The sequence below is a fragment of the Podarcis filfolensis genome, assembly GCF_964270895.1.
Source record: "Podarcis filfolensis genome assembly, chromosome: 7".
NCBI classification, from domain to species: Eukaryota; Metazoa; Chordata; class Lepidosauria; order Squamata; family Lacertidae; genus Podarcis; species Podarcis filfolensis.
Window position 1 is genome coordinate 75,425,647 of NC_139603.1, and position 12,951 is coordinate 75,438,597.

Here is a 12,951-nt window from a genome sequence, read left to right on the forward strand (position 1 = left end):
TTCCTACGCTTGGGAAGTTGGTCCCAATATTAAAGTGGTTCTCAAGGGAGGGATTTTGGAGGTAGAAGGAGAGAAACACTTCCAGGGTTATTTTTAAATCCCTCCTTATAGAGAACAGACATACACACACCCCTCATTTTGTTATTTTCTTGAATTTCTCAAGCCCTCTGTATAAAACTAAGGAACTGTTAGTTACTGAAGCTGTGGAGGGTGTGTGTGTGTGTGTGTGTGTAGGGGGAATATTTTAAGGGATAAACAGTTATGCAAAAGCATTTTCCCACTTCTTTTTTGCCACTGTTTTATTTCAGGAAGATAATTGGATGCAAGTTAAAGTTGCCAGCTCCCCTGAAATTTCCTCAGAGAGGAAGAGAGAAAGATAATGCAGGAAAATATAGGCAGCAAGTTAATGAAAGGATGCACACACACACACACACACACACACACACACACACCCTGGCTCTCCTGAACATTCCCCAAGTCACCCCAGGGTACCATGGCCACACTGGTTGAAAACCAAGGCATTATCCAGATAACTTGGAATGTGGGGAAGGGATATACTGTATTTTTCACTCTATAAGACGCACCTAGTTTTTAGAGGAGGAAAACAAGAAAAAAAAATATTCTGAATCTTTTATTTCTGTAGAGCCTCTTTTCAAAAGCTTGATTTTGCAAGCGAACAGGAGAAGCATTTTAACAGTCTTGGATTAGTGCTTGGATTTCATTCTCTCACAGAAAGCCCCAGGGAAAAAAATGGGATCATCTGGCCGTTTGGAGAGACAGAGGCACATGGTTTGGGCAGTGATGGAATCCAAGACTAACTGAAGAGGGAAAACAAGAATAATGTTCTCCTGTCTGTTTGTCAAGTTGCTCAGGCGGCTAAACAAGGGCTATCACACAACAACCTCACAACAACCCAGTGAGGTTAAGGTGGCCCTCTCTGCGCAGCGCCTCTCCAGCAAAGCGGGAGGAGAAACAGAGCCCCTTCCGTTTCTCCTCCCACTTCGCTGAAGGGGCTCTGCGCAGAGAGGGAGAGCTGCGCAGCGCCATTCGCTCCATAAGACGCACACACATTTCCCCTTACTTTTTAGGAGGAAAAATGTGTGTCTTATGGAGCGCAAAATACGGTAGCTCTGTAGGAGAGCATGTGCTTTGTATGCAGGTTCAATTCCTGGCACCTCCGAGTAGGACTCAGAGCGTTTCCTGCCTGAAACCCTGAAGAGCCACTGCCAGAAAGTTTAGGCGATGCAGAGCAAGATCGACTAAGGGTCTGATTCAGTATAAGGCAGCTTCCTATGATTCTACAAACCTAATATATATCACGGAGCAAGAAAAAACCTGCCTCCATTATGGGCTGGCTAGTTCCAGCCACTCAGCCCCATACCTTTGCCTCAGTGTGGGAGCTGTTGCCCAGCGACTACCAGCAAGGGAAGACTTGTCTGCTTCATGGGCTGAGAGTCTCAGGCTCTGCGGCATAGAAGTCGGAGGCTGATGACCGACACGAGAGAAGGTCAAGGTCAAGGGCAGGAAATTCGACCTGTGTGGTTCAGATACCAACGGGACAACTTGTTGTTTCCTGATACCGCAACTGAATATGATTTTTCGCGTAACGAGGCCACTTTTGAGAGTCTATCGGACCATAAAGTGGGATATTATTATCCTAAATGAATGAGCAAGCATTCTAATTTGGGTACAAATAAGGGACTGGAACTCTGAAGATAGGCCCTGGAGACCAAACTCCAAAACTGCACCCACACAGCTGAATGTACAAGGCGCACAACCCCCCACAATTGTCCTCCCCACATACAATTCAAAAGGATTTCGCACCATTCCCTGCATATTCCCCACATACCCTAGTTTAACATTCTTTCATGGCAGAGCTCCTCTTTCATCTGACCAACTTCACAGTCTCTCTTTCTCCATGGCCAACACGGCCCTCCTAGCCTTTCTATCTGGCCCTTGGGATTCTCCCTAGGCCAGAGCTTAGGACTAAAGAAAGAGACAGAAGCAGGGGGGAAGTACGCTAAAGAGGAGGAGAAAACCCCAGCTCTTTAAGACCACAGGGATTCCTATTGTCTGGCGTCAAAACAACTCATCTGCCAATCACAGCACTGACTACGCTCATCGGATAAAAGCATGGAAAGGTGGGAGAAGCCAGTGTGACTCATCTCATAGAAATCACATACAGGGTACCTGCACATTTTGTTTCATAACTTTATTTCTAGGAAAGCTAGAAACGTACTTTAAGAAAGAAATCTGAGTCTGGGGCCGCTACTGGCTGTGCGCCCAATACATCAGTACTTCCTGTACCCACCTCTTGTCAGCCTTGCTCCCAATTTTTCATCATCAACAGAATACCTTACCTGATTACCGAAGCGCTATTGGCACCAACCACATCACTCAATCCCTAGTCACATCCTCTGCCACTCTTAAAAATCAAGCCAGCCCAAGCTATATGTTGCTATGTCCATGTGGAGCTGCCACGAACATGCTCCAAAAAGGTTTGTTTGTATTTTCCGTGTTTTCCTTCTCTACTCTCATTCTGCAGAAGTCTCAGGTTATGTCCTTTTAAAAATTAATGTTGCTCCATTCAAATAAAAGTGCATTGCTAATGGCTTTTATGCTTCATCTGACAGAACACCCTTCATTTGTTCATTTACACGCCGGCAGTCAACAGTGTTATGAAACACCTTTTATTGCCGAGATGTGTGAAGATGTACAGCATCTTGTGGAAGGCAAAGATTTGTTGTTCTTTTTTTTTAATTTGACATGATCATAAAGCACAGAACCCAGACTGGCCTTTTTATTATGGATCCAGCAATAATTAATAATTTCAACAATATCGGCTTCTCCTTCAGATCAATAGTGAGGAATTTTTCCCGTCAGACTTTGCATTGATGTAACTGAAATTGATTTACTATGAATACATATATTGACAGGTTTTTAACTGTGACCTTCAGGGTAATATATTACTGTGGGCTTTGAAGTTAAAAAGTGCCTTCGTTTATACAGAAAAGAGTTCCCACAGAGAAGAGAGAGAGAGAGAGAGAGAGAGAGAGAGAGAGAGAGAAAGAAAGAAAACCACTTCTCTGACGTTTACTGTTTAATAAAACAGCTGTAAAATATTTACACTCATACCTAAGAACAGAAATGGATCTGAAAATTTGCCCTTTTGGTTAAAACCTTCTAATGAAATTTCATTCAAAATGCTTATTATTTCTGCATTTGGTGCTTTGCCAGTGTACGAGTATATTGATGTCGACAGAAGGTATTAGTCCAGGTAAAACCAGCAAGGTCATAGCATGGTGTTAAGCCACATGCTGTTGCATCCAAAACATAACTGTCAACTTTTCCCTTTTCTTGCGAGGAATCCTATTCAGAATAAGGGAATTTCCCTTTTAAAATGGGATACGTTGACAGCTATGATCCAGACGGCTCCCTGGTTCAATCCTGAGCACCTGCAGTTAAAAGAACGTCATGGGCTGCAAAGGGTCTCTACTTGATCATTACCAATTGGAGCAGAAAGTACCAGGTTATTTCATTGATTTTTTTTTTCATTTAGCTGCCCTTCAGTAGAACTCTCTCAGTGCATTCAAATAATACAATGAATGCAGAAAAATCATTTAAACCAAGAAAGCTGATGAAGGGGTGGGAGAAGCAAAAAAACATTTAACAGTGCAGTAAATGTGCATGTCACCGACACGGCACCTGGTGAGCTTTCCTAGGGAAAGTGGGTTGCAGCAACTGAGACGAAGACCCTCTTCTGCATCAGTTGTGTAGTGTTTGAGGGACTAATTATCTGAATAAGCAACAGCCGATTCCTATGTGCTAGTTCTTCAGAGCATTTTGATATTTCATCTCTTCATTCCATTTTCCCCCCACTGGGTCTGAGCCAGAGACTTGCATTTCACAAAGCTCCTGGCCTGTCTCCAGACTTCAGAAGTGTCAAGGCTAACACACTTGCAGCATATACAGTCATGAATGCATGAAGCATGAAAGAGGGGATAAGGAACTCCCAATGGGCAGGGATATGAGGAAGGCAAACACCAAGCAGCAGCAAGGGGCAGCAGCTCCCATCACATGATGCTGTGGAAGGTAGACCAAGACTCATAACAAAAGAAGAATCCTCCTGCGTCAGCCCGCACCCATGCATGAATCATGCGCACACACATGGACAACCGTGTTCTGGCTTTTCTCCCGAATGAGGAATGTTGTTTTTGTTTAGTCGTGTCCGACTCTTCGTGACCCCATGGACCAGAGCAGGCCAGGCACTCCTGCCTTCCACTGCCTCCCGCAGTTTGGTCAAACTCATGCTGGTAGCTTCAAGAACACTGTCCAACCATCTCGTCCTCTGTCATCCCCTTCTCCTTGTGCCCTCCATCTTTCCCAACATCAGGGTCTTTTCCAGGGAGTCTTCTCTTCTCATGAGGTGGCCAAAGCATTGAAGCCTCAGCTTCACGATCTGTCCTTCCAGTGAGCACTCAGGGCTGATTTCCTTCAGAATGGATAGGTTTGATCTTCTTGCAGTCCATGGGACTCTCAAGAGTCTCCTCCAGCACCATAATTCTAAAGCATCAATTCTTCGGCGATCAGCCTTCTTTATGGTCCAGCTCTCACTTAGGAACATCCAAATCTCTGCCCTCTGAACTTTGCATTGGTAAGTCAGCGACAAATCACACTTTCAACTTGATGGGACCTTTCCAAATATTGAGGAGCGGATTGTGGTCTATGCGGTGAAATCACTGGGGAAGCAGACCCTAGCACAGCGGTTCTCAACCTGTGGGTCCCCAGATGTTGTTGGACTACAACTCCCATCATCCCTGAGCTCTGGCCTTGCTAGCTAGGGGTGATGGGAGTTGTAGTTCAACAGCATCTGGGGACCCACAGGTTGAGAAAGGCTGCTCTAGGAGGACTGAAAATGGTGTGGCTGAGATTACAGAGGCCCCAAGGTGGGAAGAGGAGACCTAGGGAAGAGGAATGACCAGTGAGAAGAACCAGCTACATCTCTCATGTTGGTCTCTTACCATAGCAATGACGGTGGTCAGTTGCGGGGTGGGCGGCAAGCGCAGCATCGGTGGTGGAGGGGTCATCATAGAAGGGAGAGACAGCAGGCATGGCATGGCAGCTGAGCACACACAGCAGTGCAGGAGTTGCCCACTAAGGGTGGAATTCCACTGGCAGAGCAGAGCGCAGCAGAATCCAATTCTCATGTTCCCTACAGTATGGTGGCGGTCTAAACCACTGAGCCTCTAGGGCTTGCCGATCGGAAGGCCGGCGGTTCGAATCCCCGCGACGGAGTGAGCTCCCATTGCTCTGTCCCAGCTCCTGCCAACCTAGCAGTTCGAAAGCACACCAATGCAAGTAGATAAATAGGTACCACTGCGGTGGGAAGGTAAATGGCGTTTCCATGCACTCTGCTTTCCGTCACGGTGTCCGGTTACACCAGAAGCGGTTTAGTCATGTTGGCCGCATGACCTGGAAAGGTGTCTGTGGACAAACGCCGGCTCCCTCGGCCTGAAAGAGAGATGAGCACTGCAACCCCATAGTCGCCTTTGACTGGACTTAATTGTCCAGGGGTCCTTTACCTTTACCTGTGGTGGTGATGGGAGAGACACAGTGTTGCCTTCTTTCCTCCCAACCATATACAGTGGTACCTCGGGTTAAGAACTTAATTCGTTCTGGAGGTCCATTCTTACCACTTTAGCTAATGGGGCCTACCGCTGCTGCCGCACCACCGTCATGCAATTTCTGTTCTCATCCTGAAGCAAAGTTCTTAACCCAAGGTACTATTTCTGGGTTAGCAGAGTCTGTAACCTGAAGCATCTGTAACCCGAGGTACCACTGTAAGGTCTTGAAGAAAGAGAGATTGTAGCAATGGAGAGTAGGATAGTCCCAACCTAACAACCAGAGGGTTTGGAAAAAGTGAGATAGCGGTACAACTTCAAGTTACGGACGTGATACTAGGGTCTTGATGATTTCATGTGATGGTAGGTTCTTAAATAACTGGGTATAGAAAGCACATCCGTCACGATGATGAGAAATCTATCAGCTAATGTCTGAATGTAAGATTATGGAGGATAGTAATGACAAAAGGTCTTGGTGGCCCATCTAAAAGGAATATTGGGCCTGGGCAGACAGAGGTTGCCATGGTGATGTGGTGTGTGAGGTGACAGGACAGAAAGAGCCTTTTTTAAAAAAGCAAGGTATGATGGGAAGAAGAAGGGAGAAAAGAAACGACAAAGGGATGCCTTTGACTTGAGCGCTCCACTACTGTGGGAAACAAGTCCCTCTTGAGACAACCAGGCTGTAAGATCTGGACTCCCTCCATCTTAATTCAGATGGAAGTATGCGAATAAATCATAGTTCTTAAAGCTGTGAAAGTCTCTAGAGCATCTTGATTCTCCAAAGCAGCACAGACCTGGGGTAAGCACCCTGGAATCTTGCTACCATTCGGCAGAGAGTGGGGGTGGCACCCAACTTTTGTAACAATACATATAATGAATTAAGCTAGCTTGACATATAGCGGCTACAAGAGCAAGGATGACAAAATAGGAAATCTAAAGCTGTTCGTTGAGGTCTTTAGCCAACTATTAAACCATTCATCACTTGCATATTAATTATTATTATTATTTTCATAATTATTATCGCTGTTTTGCCCTGCCTTTCTAATACACAAACATTACTTACAACGAAGCTGCAGGCAGGATCTAGCAATGCTTTAAAGCTCTTTAAACTGCTTATCTTCTGATGGAACTTACCAAATGTTCTGTTAATGCAACCTAATGGCGCCTGCCTTTCGTTTCGTCTTGGCAATTGCATTATCAAGCGAATAAACTCAACACAGCAAGCGCCACTCAAAGCCGCCTTAAGAGGATACAAGGAAGGAATGCATGAAAAATACGCAACCCAAATATTCCCCGGCTCTGAGCAATAGCAACAGACCCCACAACAAGGCGAGCTCTGTTTCCACAATGCACACCAGCCCACACATGAAGCTGATGTGCCTGAGCTAAGGGACACACCAGCCAATCTAGCCCAGAGCTCCACTAGCAATGAATATCCAAAAATAGTTTCATGTGATCATCTGGGCAATGCACAAAACAGGCTTCTTCCTCCTATGAATCAGGATTAGGGAAGTAGGATAATGATTCCTCCATCACCACCCGCCGCCCCCCTCCTCCAACAGCTCTTCCAGAGAGACAAATCTGCAGATATTTTTCTCAAAATAGATCAACAAACTCTCAGAATTTCTTGCAGACAAGCTCAGAGAGGTGAGGTGGTCAGGCCTGCGCCCTTCAAAGTGTGGCAAGGAGGTGGAGGTCAGGAACTAGCATTAATTTCTCCTGAAGAAAAGTGGCCTATTAATAATAATAATAATAATAATAATAATAATAATAACCCACCCATCTGGCTGGGCTTCCCCAGCCACTCTGGATGCTTCCAACAAAATATTAAAATACAGTAATGCATCAAACATTAAAAGCTTCCCTAAACAGGGCTGCCTACAGATGTCTTCTAAAAGTCTGGTAGTTGTTGTTCTCTTTGACATCTGGTGGGAGGGCATTCCACAGGGCGGGTGCCACTACCAAGAGAGCCAGTGTGGTGTAGTAGTTAAGAGCGGTAATCTGGGGAACCGGGTTCGCGTCTCCGCTCCTCCACATGCAGCTGCTGGGTGACCTTGGGCCAGTCACACTTCTTTGAAGTCTCTCAGCCCCACTCACCTCACAGAGTGTTTGTTGTGGGGGAGGAAGGGAAAGGAGAATGTTAGCCGCTTTGAGACTCCTTATAGGGAGTGAAAGGCGGGATATCAAATCCAAACTCCTCTTCTTCTTCTCTGCCTGGTTCCCTGTAATTTGGCTTCTTGCAGTGAGGGAACCACTAGAAGGCCCTCGGAGCTGGACCTTAGTGTCTGGGTAGAATGATGGGGGTGGAGACGCTCCTTCAGATATACTGGACCCAGGCTGTTTAGGGCTTTAAAGGTCAGCACCAACACTTTGAATTGTGCTCGGAATTCCCAGTACTGGGAGCCAATGTAGGTCTTTCAGGACCGGTGTTATATGGTCTCAGTGGTCGCTCCCAGTCACCAGTCTAGCTGCCACATTCTGGATTAGTTGTAGTTTCCAGGGTCACCTTCAAAGGTGGCCCCACATAGAACCTTTGCTTACAGGAATTAATCCACGCAAAACTAACAGAACGAAGTCCCAATGTGGCTCAGGGATTTTTGTGGGCAGGAGGAAGAAGAAGAAGAAGAAGAAGAAGAAGAAGAAGAAGAAGAAGAAGAAGAAGAAGAAGAAGAAGGCCCAAAGGAAGCAATCAGTAAGGTCAGAATGAGATTTAGCAAATGAAGGGATGTGGGTGACTTCCAGGAGTGCTGTTAGGTACATCCTGATGTGGACCCCCCCAAAACTGGGACTTACAACTTCCACCATCCCTCACCATTGGCCATACTTGTTGGCGCTAATGGGAGCTGTGGTTCAAAACATCTAGGGGTCACCAGGAAGATCCTGTCTGAGGAAAGGGTAGGAATATTTCAATGTACACATTGGCAATGGCAGCCTCCTAAGTGTGCAAGCTACTCTTGATACTGCTTCAACAGGCTGCCAAATATGGTCATCCAATCTACAAATGGGATACAGTGGTACCTCTAGATGCGAACGGGATCCATTCCGGAGCCCCGTTCGCATCTAGAAGCAAACGTAACCAGTGTCCGCGCGTCTGCACGTGCGTGGGTCACATTTCGGTGCTTCTGCGCATTATGTCATTTTGAGCGTCTGTGCATGTGCAAGCAGCAAAACCCGGAAGTAACGCGCTCCGTTACTTCCGGATTGCCGCAGAGCGCAACTCGAACGTGCTCACCCCGAGGCACATTCAACCCGAGGCATGACTGTACTATGTTCTGCAAAAACTTTGTGTGTGCGCGTGCGCAGTAAAACAGAGTTTTTAAAATAATAATAATAATAATAATAATAATAATAATAATAATAATACAGAATATGGTTGCTTCCTCCCCCACTTCCTGTATACCATACAGAGAATGGAATGCAACAAGCTTGAGTGTTTAAGAGCGACACCTCAAATCCCTTTGGAATGACACATGGATGTCTTTCAGCGACCAACTTCAGAGGAGCGACACCACAAATTAAATTGACTTGGACAGTTAAGAGTAAGAGCACTGGGGGGGCCTCCCCCTGACAGGCCTACCATACCTCTTAGTCAAGCAATCCTCTGGGGCGCTCACCCCCAGGGTTATATCCAGAACTATCGGCAGCACTACCGTGAACTACTGACCCCAATCTAAGTCTTGTGAGCGATTCATAGCCTTGGCTGGCATAGCATTAACTTCTCTGAGCGGGCTTACATTAAGGATTGGATCCCCGAGGGCCAGCTACCTGAAAGGGATTCTCATAATTTGTCAGAGTGAGTTTCCATCAATGAATCCACCAACCATTTAAGGTCCGTTTTTCTTCTTTTCTCCATTAAAATGCTCCCTCCTTCCGCCCACAACCTGCCACTTCATCCTTGGTTGTTGATAGGAAAAAGAGAGGGTGTACTGCCTGGCAAAATATACTTAAGATTGGCCTTGCAGACAACAACAACAACAACAACAACAACAACAACAACAACAACAACAACAACAACAGAAGGAGGAGAAGACGACCTCACGTATGCTATGCTATTGGGTAGCTTTACCCTAGAGTCTGGAAAGCTATGAATGAATATGAAACTGTTACTTGTTACATATGTTTTGCTTAACCTGGTATGGCATATATGGACTGAAATTTGGAATGTGTCATTTTAACTAAGATACAGTGGTCCCTCTGGTTACGCACTTAACTCGTTCTGGTGGTCCGGTCTTAACCTGAAACTGTTCTTAATCTGAAGCACCACTTTAGCTAATGGGGCCTCCCACTGCTGTTACGCCACTGCCACGCAATTTCTGTTCTCATCCTGAAGCAAAGTTCTTAACCCGAGGTACTATTTCTGGGTTAGTGGAGTCTGTAACCTGAAGCGTCTGTAACCTGAAGCGTATGTAACCCGAGGTACCACTGTATTGGTTTTCATGCACACTTCCCCCTAAGGTATGCATTTGGTGAGAGAACTGGATGGCAAAATTTGGAGAAGTGTGAATGTCAAAGGATGGCTGCGTTTCGGTTCAAAAAGTGCAAATCTGGGATTTGCCTTTAAATGCAGCCTGAATCTGATTTGCATCCTGCATGAGAGTTCCAAACAAAACCCAGGAATTTTGAGGCACTGCAATGTGTATTCTGCCGTCTTCCAGGCAGAAAGGGGAACACTCTCGAGAATGGGCAAAGTCAGCAGTCGAGACAACACGGGTAATACAAAGCCAATATGTTCCAGCAAGTAGGAGGAGGTGTAAAGTCTTAGTCCAGTTGAGACGCAGGAGGAGAGAGACTGGGAGACATATGGCAGCGTTTGTGTCTCCTATAGCAGCTGTCATCATTTCCCCATTTGAAAAACTGCATGTTGAAAATAATGGACTACAAACAGCATTTGTTCCACAGACATTTCTTTTTTAAACCTGCTGGTAACGATATGTAATAGCCATTCAAAAATGGCAGAACCTGATTATATCTATAGCCGGTACATAGTATGCTTTAGGTCCCAGTTGCCTGAATAATTCTCACTGAGAAAGGGAACCAGAAATGTCAGACAACATGTTCAGTGTCCAAAGTGCATGCTTCTGTCTTTACCAGCTGCTGTGGTAACGAGATGCTAGGTAAAGGTAAAGGGACCCCTGACCGTTAAGTCCAGTCACGGACAACTCTGGGGTTGCGGTGATCATCTCGCTTTATTGGCCGAGGGAGCTGGCGTACAGCTTCCGGGTCATGTGGCCAGCATGACTAAGCTGCTTCTGGCGAACCAGAGCAGCGCATGGAAACGCTGTTTACCTTCCCACCAGAGAGGTACCTATTTATCTACTTGCACTTTGAAGTGCTTTTGAACTGCTAGGTTGGCAGGAGCAGGAACCAAACAACGGGAGCTCACCCCGTTGCAGGGATTCGAACCACCGACCTTCTGATCAGCAAGTCCTAGGCTCTGTGGTTTAACCCACAGCGCCACCCGCATCCCTATATCGACATGCTACATGGGCACAAACTTCCCAGTTCCTTCAGCCCTATGACTGAAGATAATTTACTAGTCAGACACCTCCTCAACATACAGCTAGGCACGTTTTCTTTGTGACATGTTTGGCGAGCCTCAGTGAGTGTAAAATAATTTACGGTGGGATCAGATGATGATGATGATGTATTATTTATGCCCTGCCCATCTGTCTGGGTTTCCCCAGCTACTCTGGGCGGTTCCCAGCAGAATACAGTGGTACCTCTAGTTACGAACTTCATTCGTTCCAGAGGTATGTTCTTAACCTGAAACTGTTCTTAACTTGAGGCGTGCTTTCGCTAATGGGGCATCTTGCTGCCCCTGCGATGCCGGCACACGATTTCCGTTCTCATCCTGGGGCAAAGTTCTCAACTCAAGGTAACTCTTCCAGGTTAGCGGAGTTTGTAACCTGAAGCGTTTGAAACCTGAGGCGTTTGTAACTCGGGGTATCACTGTATTAAAAGCACGATATTAAAAACTTCCGTGACAGGGCTGCCTTCAGATGTCTTCTAAAAGTCAGATAGTTATTTATTTCCTTGACATCTGATGGGAGGGCATTCCACAGGGCGGGCATCACTACCAAGATGGCCCTCTGCCTGGTTCCCTGTAACCTCACTTCTCACAGTGAGGGAACCGCCAGAAGACCCTCGGAGCTGGACCTCACTCAGTGTCTGGGCTGAAAAGGGGGGTGGAGACGCTCCTTCAGGTATACTGGGCCGAGGCCGTTTAGGGCTTTGAAGGTCAGCACCAACACTTTGAATTGTACTTGGAAACATACTGGGAGCCAACGTAGGTCTTTCAGGACCGGTGTTATATGGTCCTGGTGGCCACTCCCAGTCACCAGTCTAGCTGTCGCATTCTGGATTAGTTGTAGTTTCCGGGTCACCTTCAAAGATAGCCCCATGTAGAGCACATTGCATTAGTCCAAGCTGCTACACTTCACTCCAAACAGCCATTAGAAACAGCAGACCCCGAGTTCTCCTTCCTCTCTTACTCACGCAAAGACCCAGAATAGTTAGACTTATCATGGGAAAAGAGGGCAGAACTCAGTATTGCACTTAACACAGTACCGTTGCTGAAACCATCATCGCGCGGTACATTTCCTGGGTTCTGCCAGTGGCAGCCAATGGTACAGAAATCAGGTGGGGAAAACAAGTGATATTGATGAACATAAGCAGGTGTATCCTCCCAGTAAGGCCAATGTGCTTTCAGACATTGGTGGCGGGATTAGCAACACAGCTACTAGCATGCTGATGGACAATGGGTGTGGGTCGTGCTTTGGAAACGGGAAGAAAGGAATTGCTCTTATCATAACGGACAGGCAACTCCTAATATGCATGTTGATCTATTCTTGTTTACCTCTCGGTGGTCCCTCTGGCCCCATGACGCCTCTCTATGCAACAGTTCGTGCAGGACAACATCAAAGCAATCTCAAGTATGCTCTCATGCAACCGCTTCCCTCCTGTGGTCCTTTGCTTTTCCTACCTTGCGTGAGCAGCTGGAGGTTTCGGACTTCCTCGCGCACCTTGAGCTGGAGGACTTGCTGCAGGATGTGCTGCCGCAAGCTCTCCTGAGCAATCCCCATGCGCTCGAGCTTTTTGTCTGTCAGCCTGAGCAGCGCACGGCCTGTATCCAAAAAAAAGAAGAGAGAGAGATTACCCAAGGATTTCCATTTAATGAATAAAAATTCTACATGCTGTAAATGTCCTTATTCTAGCAGATAAAACCCGCCTGCCTTGCTAATATCCCTCCCCTGTGAAACAATCTGATTCACAACAGGGCAGGTGCTGGGGTGGGAAAAAAAGGTGCGTGTTGGCTCAGCAAGTTAATTAG

The 12,951-nt window shown here is 46.4% G+C and overlaps 1 protein-coding gene across 6 annotated transcripts in view; it reads right to left on the reverse strand.

Moving 5' to 3' along the window:
* SAMD12 (sterile alpha motif domain containing 12) overlaps positions 1–12,951 on the reverse strand; it is a 203,911-nt gene that overhangs the window by 112,953 nt on the left and 78,007 nt on the right. For all 6 annotated transcript variants that reach the window (XR_014549977.1, XR_014549978.1, XM_083622373.1 and 3 more), the window contains exon 4: positions 12,604–12,744. Coding sequence is in view for 4 of the 6 variants with exons in the window: in XM_083622373.1 (XP_083478499.1) it covers positions 12,604–12,744 (141 nt within the window). In the remaining 2 variants the exon portion in view is untranslated. The remainder of the gene's footprint in view (positions 1–12,603; positions 12,745–12,951) is intronic.